This window comes from Penicillium oxalicum, chromosome IV, assembly GCF_001723175.1.
Source record: "Penicillium oxalicum strain HP7-1 chromosome IV, whole genome shotgun sequence".
Taxonomy (NCBI): domain Eukaryota; kingdom Fungi; phylum Ascomycota; class Eurotiomycetes; order Eurotiales; family Aspergillaceae; genus Penicillium; species Penicillium oxalicum.
The window spans coordinates 3,523,675-3,535,068 of NC_064653.1; the positions used below are offsets into that span (position 1 = coordinate 3,523,675).

Consider the following 11,394-nt stretch of genomic DNA (forward strand, 5'->3'; position numbering starts at 1 on the left):
ACTGGATTCAATTCAATTCCACCCCCCCTCGTAGTATAATCTGTTTCTGAGTAGCTCCCATAACTAAAAAGAAATCCCCTTCAACCTATCTCCCCCCATTTCCTTCCTCCGCCCTCCTCTCATCCCCCAAAAAAGAACTCACTTACACGCATCAATATCAACAAGATACCAATTATGCGCCGAAACACTGGCCGTCAGCGTCCCATCATTACCACCCAGCGAATTGACCCCGGTCACCACGGTCACATCACCCGTAGTCACCGCCACATTATCCCCACTGGTAATCCAGTACTCGGGACTGGCGTGACTGAATCCAAACAAACGAGGAGGAAGCTTGGGCACGGCGTCGTCGGCGTGCGTCACGCGCCACTGATTGCCCACGTTGGTGATGTATTGAGCTAGAGCGAGATTACCGACGCGTGGTTGGCCGTATGTGTACTGGTAGAAGAAATTAGATACCGAAACCGAAACATCAAAAAGAAAAAAGAGAGAGAGAGAGAGAGAGTCTCACAATAGTCGGTGCATATCCCTGACTATTCAAATCCAAACCAGCAAGCATCGCCAATGCACCACCCAGACTATGACCCGTGACCACGAGCGAGTAACCGGGGTAAGTGTTCAGCGCGGCATCGATCTGGGCTTTCAGCGTTGCGGCTACGGTCTGATAATCGAGCCAGAAGCCCTGATGGACTTCACAGCCAGAGCAGAGGGTGCTCGAAGTGAGTTCGGTGTCGAGATTGGCAATCCAGTTGCTGGTGGTGCGACTACCGCGAAATGAGAGGATGATTTGTTGCTGGGTGGTGTCGGCGGCGAGGAAGCCTGCTGCGTCGCCGTAGGTGTTTGTACTATTTAAAGGGAAAAGAGAGATCATCAGAGCGTTAGTGGATAGGGAATTTGATTTGAAGAGGATGAGTGGGGGGGGGGGGGTTCTCTTTTCTTTTCTTTTCTTTTTTGGGGTATGTTGTGTTTGAAAGGTTTGATGGTGATGAGGGGAGGTGAAAGGTTCCCATTCCAATGTTTTTTAGGTCAAGGATAGAAAGAGAGTCGGGGATTGCAAGTTGGAGGGTGGAAAGGGAAACGATGATGGAATCAAGAATATACCTGTCGAATTCGTAGAGCATCATGGCCCCCGAGGCTTGAACATCGGGACAATTGTTGGCGGAGCACGAGACGACTTGGTTGGCACCGCTGGTGTTGCCGGAACAGTAGGCTGCGGCGGACCATTGGGCATATCGACTGAGCTGGGCAAGGACCGTGGATGAGACGGCTAAAACAGACAAAAAAGAAAAGAAAAGTGGTTAGTCTATTTTTCCATAGGACCGACGTACATCAGATCAGATCAGATGGGATGATCATGATCGATGCAGAAAAGTAGAAGTATATCATGGTTTGAAATAAACAAAAAAGGAATGTGTAAAGAAGGGTATAGTTTCGTACATCGTTTCTGAGGTGCAGCAGCAGCCGTCGAGGCCAAACTGACCAAGGCCAGGAGTTCAGCAGCAGTGATCTTCATGATTGTTCAAGATGAGAGGAAGAAAGTTGAAGGGAGAAGTGAGTGGAACAAAAAGGAAGAAACACTGGGACACGGTCTGCCGATGCGTACAGATTCGTATGAGACAAAAAAAAAGAAACTTCAATAGAAATAGTGCTGCATCTTGGTGACTTTTATACTATTCCCTCTCACGACCCGGCTTCATCGGTCAACATCTTCTAAACCTCGGCGCCCAAGTTGTCAGTCACAAAACTTGACCGTGTCAATCAAAAAAAAAAAAAAAAAAAAAGACCGGAGCTTTCCACCACCCATGCATCCTTGGTCTGCTTCCGATGACTCCTCCTCCCCAAAAAAGAACCCTCACCAAGCAGCTGACGTCCTTTGGACCGTCAGAAACCCTGACGACTAGACAACATCCCCTTCCTCACATTCCCAATCCGTGCGCTCTTTCATTCACGGAGCAAGACTCCCAAAGCAGTTATGATGCCGTGACGATTCCAAGGTTTTTTTTCCCCTCTCAATCTTTCAACGCGGGGGACAGAGTCAGATTGAGTTTGACACAAAATAAAAACAAAATGAAAAATTCCAAATAGAGACAGAGATGGAAAGCTTGTCTTGTCTGCAGATCTGATTCGTGCCCGCAGTCAAGCACATGTCAGTCTCATCGCCAAACACGGCAAGTAGATAGATAGATGTACATGTAGAGATGCACGGTCAGACTTATTCAAGAAGTGTTCTTCTCTTTTTTATCTTTTTTTTGGTATTCCTGCACCCAGACCTCCATCTTTCCCCGAGTCCCGAGTACCGTAGGACATGGATAGGTCCAAGTGTCCTGATCCAAGGAGTCAGATGCAGTGGGTAGTATCTAGGTAAGATACATCTTCTTCCGAGTAAGTAGATTTGATGATTCGGCCGAGGTACATAGAAAGCTACTGTGGAGATTAGAAAGATCTCATAGGATATTGCTTCGATCCCTCTACGCATGGAATGAGAAAACGCGCGCACGCGAGCGAGCGAGAGAGAGAGAGAGAATCCTCCAACCTCCATCCCGTCCAGACATATGCATAAATCCAAATACCAACCCCTTCACAAACTATTTATCGAACAGACAAAGCGTCCATAACAAATACTCAGTGTACATAATTTCCAACCCTGAAATATCGTCTTATCGTAACGGGAGTGTATTTGCGCACCCCAGAGCGGGGGCAGGCCGCGTGGAGAGAGGGCAGAAGAAGAATCCACTTTAAGCTTTTGGCAGCTTCATAGCGCGGGTCCAGGGACGATAATGTACTGTGGGGAGGGGGAAGCAACCCGAGAAGCCAAGAATTCAAAGGAATAGAAGACCTCAGAAAAACAAAAAAAAAACAAAAACAAAAGAGTGTGAAAAGGGAGAGAGTCGGAGAGTCTTCTTTTCCCCCTCCAAGTTTCCCAACTCAACTCCCGGTCCCCAGCCTCGGCAATTTCCCCACTGCAGGAAAGGATTCAGAGAAAACAACTGGCAGGTCACAAAGGTTATCTCCATGAGTCGGAGAAGATAAAGGAAAAGAAAAGAAGAAAAAAACGGCCGAATCAGTCAATATCATCCGAGGCACAATCCGTTCATTTTTCTTGTTTTTTTTTCTTATTTTTTTTTTTCAAAATACCTCAAATCAAGCATTCGCACATGAGACAGTAATCCATCAAGGATCAAAAGGTACGCGCGGTGTTTTTTTAAGAGAGACGGCCCAGGAACGAAACAGTCCGGACGGAAGGGGATGTTCGACAGGGGCGGGGGAGGACTTCTGTCAAATGCGATTTTTATTTTTATTTCGGTCCGTGTTTATTCGTGGGAATTTATCGGAGATCAGTCCTCTTTCTATGGGATCTGCATGAGGTGGGATGCATCCTGGCTTCAGAGGAAGGGGAAATGAATGGGGATTATTTCCAGAACATGTTCTCCGTCACATAAGCTACTACTGCAAGGAGAGGGGGAAAAGAGCACCATTTTCAACTGGATGAGACAATCAGATTTGGGCCAACTATATGCTTTGGTTGCTCTCTCGCTCTTTCCCCCCCCCCCCTCTCTCTCTCTCTCTCTCTCACTCAACAAAAGCCTTGAGGAGCTACACAGATAATTGCAACCCCCTGTGAGGTATTTCACACAGGAAAGAGGGGGGCAAAAGGAAAAAGCAAATAGGAAAAAGTAGAAAAACAAAAGATAACACCACGCCGGAAAGATGCCGATGCAGACGCTGATGCGGATACGGATGCGGTAAGATTGATCATGTCAAAGATCAAGACGTCGCTGGTGGACGACCACCCATGGACCGATGTTCCTGCCCCTCATCGTCGCTGAGATCATCCCCGACAACATAGTGCTCATGAGAAACACCCGGCGAGTGCAAAGTGTCCAACTCGGACTCGTCGAAATCACCCGCCTCGACATCCGCAGGGGTCGACCGCTTGGGATGGAATCGATCAAGCACCGACCCAGACCCGGATCGAACGCGAGTTCGATTCTCGGGATTCTTCACGCCACTGTAACCGCGGTGGGTGCGGCGTGACCGCCAGATGAAGAAGCCCCAGATGGTCACTCCAATGATCACAATGACCAGGATGGCTTCACCGGACTTGGCGTAGGCATGGTTCTCGGCCTCTTTGACCTTCTTGTACTCTTGCTCTTCGGCAGCGGTGCTGTTGGGGTGACCCCCGACTGAGGTCTGAGGGAGCTTTTCCCCGTCGATCCGCGAGTCGGCGGGACTGCCGCCGATGCTGGCGATGTCAACGCCCATGAATCGATCGAGCATATCGCGTGACTGGCGCGGCTGATCAAAGGGGACCATGTGGCTGGCATTGTAGAAGAGGACGTAGGTCAGATTGCGCGCATACTGGTAAAGTCCGGCGGGCTCGCCCTCGAAACTCCAGTCGTGACGCGGAGCCCAGACGCCCGGGTCGGTCTCGAACCCGGTGGCGCCCTTCCAATTCATGTTGTGAATCAGATTTTCAGTACCGAGATGGTTGCAAATGAGATCCTGATCACCACTGAAGAGGAGCACATTGACGTCCGACTCAAGCAGCGCAGGCAGCAACCGGACACCGGGAGTGGAATGGCTGGCACGGAAGGTCGAACTGACGGCGGAATTGCACTCGGTCCACCCCGCCGTCTTGGCCGGGTTGACGTGCAAGGCCTCCCTCACGTCCTGGCGGCGCAGGTATGAGGTGATATCCACCAAGTCTGGAGGCCAGTTCATGCCACACGCGGGAAACGAATCCTCCAGACGCACGTCGTAAGTGTTGACACATTTGCCCTCGTCCGATCGCAGATGGGTGATCCCATGCAGAACACTCTCACACTGGCCGATATTGACCATCTCCTTGCTGTGAGGATCTTCCAGCGCGGCCAGGCACACTGAATTGAGTGCTTCGATCTCACGATAGTCCTCTGTGCCTTCTTTGATCAAGCCCGCCGCTTTACTGAATTCAAAGTAGGATGGGGATTGGTCGTAAGGCGAGATCCAGCCATTACCAATCAGCAGTCCTTTCAAGGGCCACTTGGACTTGCCCTCTTTCTCGAGCTTCTCGTTGCGCGTTTTGATGGCGGTCGCAATGTGGGGGATATGCATGCCTGCATATGATTCTCCCGCCAGATAGAGCTGGTGCTTCTTCGTTAGTGGCATATCTCCCACAGCAATTCAATGCCAGCTTCGCGAGAGGAATGACTAGTCCACTTACATCATCGTTCTCATACTCGGGGAACAACGCAAAGAACTTCTCCAAGAATACAATAAACTGAGCCGACATTTCGTTGAGCTCATGAATATAGCTGTCCGTATTCACGTAGCTGAAGCCCGTCCCCACCGGCTGATCCACAAAAAGCAGATTGGCAAATTCGTCCCAGGACCCTTCGTTGTATTCCAGTGTATGGTCGTCCTTGAGCCGGTATGGTCCGACCTCCATCAACGCGCCGTCCATTGAGCTACAGCCAGGACCCCCGTTCAGCCAGATCACCGTTCGCTGTCGGTTCGCAATGTGTCGATTTTGATAGTGCCAGAAGAATAGGTTGCCATTGTTCGCTTCGTCCACCTCGATGTGGCTGTCCGAGGTCAGTGGTGTGGTCGCATGCGCGCGTGGAGAAAGAATCATGCCACAGGTCCAGGACGGAACTCATGTCGCCCCTCACTTACCCAGCATGCATCTTCAACAACGGACCCTTGGGAGCGCCGGGCAGTGAGTGAACATAATAGTCTGCGGCGGACTTGGCCGCTGCTGCTAGCGCCGGGGCCAGCAGCAGAAGTATTGACCGTGAAAGCATGGTATAATCGACGTCCTGCGTCGCGTACGTTAGACCAATTGCTGGAGAGATCTCTCCTCTCTAGACGAAGCTCCCACTGCGTCAGCGGAAGAGCGTTGGCCTTGCGATCAAAGGGGCCACGGGAAACTCGGCGTAAGAGCAGGTCAGATCGGACCGCTGCAGCTCGGGGTGGCTCAGAGGATCATCGGAAATTGAACAGGTGTAATGAAAAATAAAGATATCACGCAATGTGCGATGAGCGATAGATGATCAACGAAGGACAAGATATGAGATCCTCCGACGTCGTGGAGGGAAAGGAGGAGAGTCGCCGGGGTTGACGAAACCAACTTGGCCCGTCAATAAACGTTAACTCCGATAAGGATGTGAACTGCGTGGCCTCGACTCGAATGGGGGTGCAGTACCGTACTGAAGTCTTGTAACATACATACGGATGTAATTTATGGAGACTTCGGCTAGTCAGGCAGTCACAGCTCTGCCCCGCTGTTATACGCGTTGAGTGACGATACCGTACAATACATCTGCCGCGGTGGTCCTCTTTTTGCTGATTCTGTACGTCTATTGAAGCGCCACCAAGTCCTGATTGATTGAAACAACAAAGAAAAGCAAAGCATCCTCGGAACCTGAGTTCAAAAAAGACGAGCTCCCATTGGCAAGAAAGAAGGAAGGTTTTTTCTATTGAGAGCCGAATTGGGGTGAGATGCCCTTTGATTGGGCAATTGTGAGTGCAGTCCGCTAAGTATATGCGGCAATTATGAGACGAGGTGATGTCTGGAAAATGTGCAATCTACTGCTTCATGTTTTACCCGTCCGGCCTGATGAGTGTTACCTATTTATCACTCCATTTTTGGAAATTTGGGCCATTTTGTTCACCCTGTTTTCGACATCAAGTCCTTCCCCCCCCCCCCCCCCGAACCTCTCTCAGAACAAATCGCCAACACCCTTGTCGGCGTCCTTTTTGATAAGATCCACCATTCCCTAAAAATCCAAAAGGAACAAAAAGGAAACACGCAATTAGCAAGGGGGTGATCAATCATCATGAGGCAGACTTGGCTTCTGAATAACCAATTATCACTTACAGCGGGCATGATCGGTTCGCCTTGAGCATCCTTGACGTAGCGGAAGGGCATTTCGGTCCGCTCGTGCTCGTTGATCAGAATCTCCGGATAGTCCACATACGGGATCTCCTCCAATGGGACTGAGATGGAGGGGGAAAAAAAGAGGGAGAAGACAGAGTCAGTACATCATCACATCATCGCTATGAGATCAAAATTCACAGTGGCATTGCCTACCTCGGTCATGCACAATCATTCGAGTGACACGAACGGCGGTATCCGTTGTCATCTGCTTGGGGCCGAGGCGACGGCCCGTGTAGCCCTTCTTACGGAGCTCAGAAGTACGATCTAAGAGGGGTCGTGTCAGCGTTGTAAATCATTCTCCGTGGGACGCTAGATATCCCATTTCTGGAAGTGTACATACCGCGTGGGGGGTCATCGCCTGAGTGGTAGGAATAGTCCCGGATGGTTAGTACCAATCATTTATATGTCTAATGTGTCGTCCGAAGCCGACAGTTTCGCCAGACACCCAGCTCTCTCGCAGGGTCTTATCGATGTCCGAGTCGAATGTGCGGAATTGGTACGTACCCAAGATACCACCAAAGAGGAACACCTCAAAAATATCACCATCCTCTGGGCTCAATTCCGTCGTGGCGGCAGGATCCAGCAGACACACCTTTTCCTTGCGGTCCGCAAAGATGTCCTCCACGCTCCGTTGCTCAACTTCCAGGCCCTGCGTCGCAGCCAAGTCGGCGGGCATCTGCAGCTCCGCTGGCACCGAGCTGAGCAAGAAACGAGCACCGCTGGCGTGAGACTCGCGGGCAATGGCCGCATATTCCAAGGCGGACCACGGACCTAGCTCGGGGTCTAGGTGCTCGACCACAAACGCCTTGGTGTGTTGCAATTTTTGGTCAGCCATGATTGTACAATTGGCGACTCTACGATTGAATCTGTAAGGTGTATGTCGTGTGCTTTGCGTGGGGTTGACAAAGAAGGCCGTCGAGACAGGGAAAAAAAAAGCGGAAGCGTAGAGTGGCAGAGTTTGGCGGCGCCCCGTGGATCATCGATTGGAGATGGCCAACGGCGACCTTTCATCCAGCATTGAGAACTGGGGATCTATTCTGTTCTATTCTATTATTTTTCTTTTTTGACAAATAAACAAGTCTATCAGACCTTGAATACTTTCAAAGTAAAAGTTAGTTGATTCAATTATACTATTCACAATGTCATTGACATTAGACCGATCTTGCACGGGAGTCATGTGGCAGCTCATCAAGTGCCGAGACTGTGCGAATGCGGAAACTCTCAACTGGAACTGCGCAGCGCCCCCCCGCGTGACCAACGACCGAATGTAACGCCCTCGAGCGGATCGGGTGTGGGACTTGCCATCGAACGGCCATGAGATCTACACAGTAGAACACAGGTTCAATCAATCTCACTCTTGATGGAAAAAAAACAGCTTTGATGATCCTCCTCGCACACATTCCCGTCCAGCCGTTGAGGTTCGCAAGGTCCATTGTCGCGATGACGTAGGCGTGGCGGATACTGTAATCTCAATCAGTCCGAGAGATGACTAGAGTCTACGAGACCGTCAAGTTGTCCTTTCAATCGAGGGAGGCGAGAGCGATCACGATGTGAGAGAAAGAGAGACGATTAGACATGAACGACATGGAAGGTGGGGGAAATTCCGTCGTGCCAGGAATGTTTCCATGAGACCAAAAGTGCTGAACGAGGGTTGTCCGTGTGCCCAATTCTGCGACGCACTTCTGGTCGTACTGCCACTGCCCTTCCACGGGGGCGTTGGGTAGTTTGTATCTCTCCACTCGAAACACATTGGACCCAAAATGAGACAGACGTTTGGCGTAGTCTATGCCTGCGCACGGGAAGGGGAGAAAGAACATTGAGTTACTGAAGGACTGCATCGACCCAAAAGTGGCACCAGTCGAGGATCTTCGGCACTTTCAAAGTCGACTCTGATGGGTTGATCGTCTTCCAAGTCGTCCGACCCAAATCGTCGCAGCCACTGGACATCCCAAAAAGGCCCCGCGTTATCGATAGCCCCATGAGTCCTCCCCCAATCCCGTGGGATTTCCGCAGCTCCAAACTTAACTTTACCCAACTTTCTGCTCTTCACGTCTCGTCAACCTCTCGCGATTTCCTTTCTTCTCACTGCCTGACCTCTGCCTCAATTGTTCCCACCTCCCACTCCCTCCTTCTCTCTCTCTATCTCTCCCACAGCCCGTGCCTCTATCTTCAAAGGGTATCTTGCTTCAGATAGCCCCGCTGCGATCTACATTCCCCTCTTGCTCGGTCACACTGTTCAGTGTCCACGCCTTTCATCATGAACCCCCACCAGCAGAACAAAGTCGACATTAGCGTGAGTTGGCCTGGACCTTGATGGCTGAATGTATCTGCATACATGACTGACCTCACGTGAAATCTAGTCGATGACCCCAGACGAGCAGCGACTGCTGCGCATGTATGGCAAGATGCCCACCAAGAAGGACTTGCTCCAGAACAAGCTCAAGGTATGTGTCGAACCCAAGGCCGTTCTCGACGTGATTCCGTCATTTCTCCTTCCTCCCCTCTCTCGCCACCACTTGTTTCATGATCGTGTCATGGTACCCTCTTGCGGCCACAACTGACCCGGGTTGATTGTGAACACAGGAGCGCAAGTACTTCGATTCAGGCGACTACGCCCTCAGCAAAGCTGGCAAGGCCTCCGACGTTGGCGTCACCAGCATCGGTTCACGTCACCCGGTTCCGGAAAACATCCCCCATCTCACGGCCACTTCACCTGGTGCCAACAATGCGGGTGGCAATGGTGGCAGCACTGCTGGCATTGGCCAACAAATCCCCGGAAGCATCAGTGGCCACCCAGGGTCAATCGGATTCCAGAGCCGCTCGCCCGTGAAAGAAGGTGGTAGCTTTCTGCACCGCGGCTCCAGTTTGAGCGAGGAGTCGACGACTATGGACACCGAAGGCGCGGACAACAATGACAATCAGGAGGGCCAGGAATCTAGTGTGAGTCCTCCACCCGCGAGGGAAGGTGTCCCAATCCGTCAGTAAACACTGGAGGTGTACACCAGGCTGTATCTTCTGTCTTTTGGTGCACGATCGGAAGATGTTTGAGGAATGAATCGCGGCTAGTTTGGTCATTTGTTTTGTGATTTTTTTTGGGCGTCTCTCTCGACAAGATAAGTCTTGTCCTTTTTTTTTTGTTTTCTACTGCATGGCCGTCCCATTTGATGCCCGCATGAATATCTCCGTTTTTTTTTTCTTTTTGTGCCTGGACTTTGATCTTCTTGATTTTCGTCGGGGGCTCATGATTGGAATTGATCGTGATGACTGGAGATTACACCTTTGCCCATCCCACCCGTGAGGTTTGAGAAAGACTTGTGAGCTGCAATCTTTCACGATTCATTCCCCTACGTGTCCTCTCTCTCTTCTTTGATTGTTTCCTTTCTTGGTCTCGATTTCATCTTATTTTGACCTCTTATCTCGGGATCAAAAAACCTGGCGCTAGCGGAATGATGTACTGTTCTTGCGTTTTCTTTTTTCCCCTTCTTCTTTATTCTCTCGAGGGCGCCAAGGTGCACTGCGGGACAGGGCAAACGTGGAGTAAACGAGAAAGTGAAAAAAAATATATTGGGAATACAGATTTGCAAATGAGATATCATTGACTTTACTTCGATCCGTAAATCCCTCCTCAATTTTCAATGCGCCTCATCAAGAAAGAGAATCCCATCTGTCTCAGATACACGTTGAGCAGTCCCACCCAGATCATTCCCAGGGACGATAGAAACAGCACACTAGCCCACGAGTAATCAACCTCCCCCCCTACCAGCTTCTACGCCCACTTAACCTACGAGCTCAGCAGTCTAAATGGTTAGAGTAGTACTCCCTCATAGCAAAATTCCAGTGTCCTCCATGTACGTTAGATATACATTTCCGTCCTCTCTCCCTCTATGCTTACTTCCAATCAGGGAGGGTACTTGGTACTCTTCGGCGCACGTCAGGTACATACCAGTAATACCATCTAGTACATTGATACAGGCACCTAACATTCAGGTTAGTAGCGTTCCTCTTCAAGGTTCAGACTTTCCATATACCCCCAAGACATTCATTCCCACTATCCACCTGCATCATGCATTATTTCCATCCTTTCAGGAAGAACAAAGAACCTATAGTTCAATCTTGAGTTCGGGCATCGGGTAAGCTTATAAAGTCGGGCAATCGGTCTTCTTGTATGATAGCAGGGGAACTATTAATTTACGGACGCAAGGGCTTTGGTGTAGAGTATGGAGGTGTAGGGAGATTTTCAGCAGTACTTTGAACGGTGTTTCTTGGGAGGTGGCGCGGACGGGATGAGCGTCTCACAGTTCTAGTGGGAGTGGAAAGGTATTTGTAAGGGAGAAAAGAGGCGGGAGGGAGAGAGGAGAAAGTGGAAACAAGAGGTGAAATCGTGGTCTACCTGGTTACTCCTTCCCTATTGATAGCAGCAAGAGAGAGAAGGAAAAAGTCTACCTACAAAACAGGGAGCAAGGTCAAAGTAGACA

The 11,394-nt window shown here is 50.3% G+C and overlaps 3 protein-coding genes across 3 annotated transcripts; 1 reads left to right on the forward strand and 2 right to left on the reverse strand.

The window, feature by feature from the left end:
* Positions 1-138: 138 nt before the first annotated feature.
* POX_d05953 (Lipase) lies at positions 139-1,513 on the reverse strand (the record flags this gene model as incomplete). Its single annotated transcript, XM_050114786.1, has 4 exons — positions 139-438; positions 512-845; positions 1,102-1,267; positions 1,438-1,513. The coding sequence occupies 4 exons, from the start codon at positions 1,511-1,513 to the stop codon at positions 139-141; spliced, it is 876 nt and encodes a 291-aa protein (XP_049969737.1).
* A 2,252-nt stretch (positions 1,514-3,765) lies between these two features.
* On the reverse strand, positions 3,766-7,754 carry POX_d05955 (Pheromone-processing carboxypeptidase kex1; the record flags this gene model as incomplete). The annotated part of the gene is made up of 7 exons (XM_050114787.1): positions 3,766-5,124; positions 5,204-5,564; positions 5,656-5,798; positions 6,860-6,978; positions 7,073-7,183; positions 7,260-7,277; positions 7,424-7,754. The coding sequence occupies 7 exons, from the start codon at positions 7,752-7,754 to the stop codon at positions 3,766-3,768; spliced, it is 2,442 nt and encodes an 813-aa protein (XP_049969738.1).
* A 1,422-nt stretch (positions 7,755-9,176) lies between these two features.
* Positions 9,177-9,904, forward strand: POX_d05957 (mRNA stability protein; the record flags this gene model as incomplete). The annotated part of the gene is made up of 3 exons (XM_050114788.1): positions 9,177-9,212; positions 9,280-9,363; positions 9,503-9,904. The coding sequence occupies 3 exons, from the start codon at positions 9,177-9,179 to the stop codon at positions 9,902-9,904; spliced, it is 522 nt and encodes a 173-aa protein (XP_049969739.1).
* Between the last annotated feature and the right edge of the window lie 1,490 nt (positions 9,905-11,394).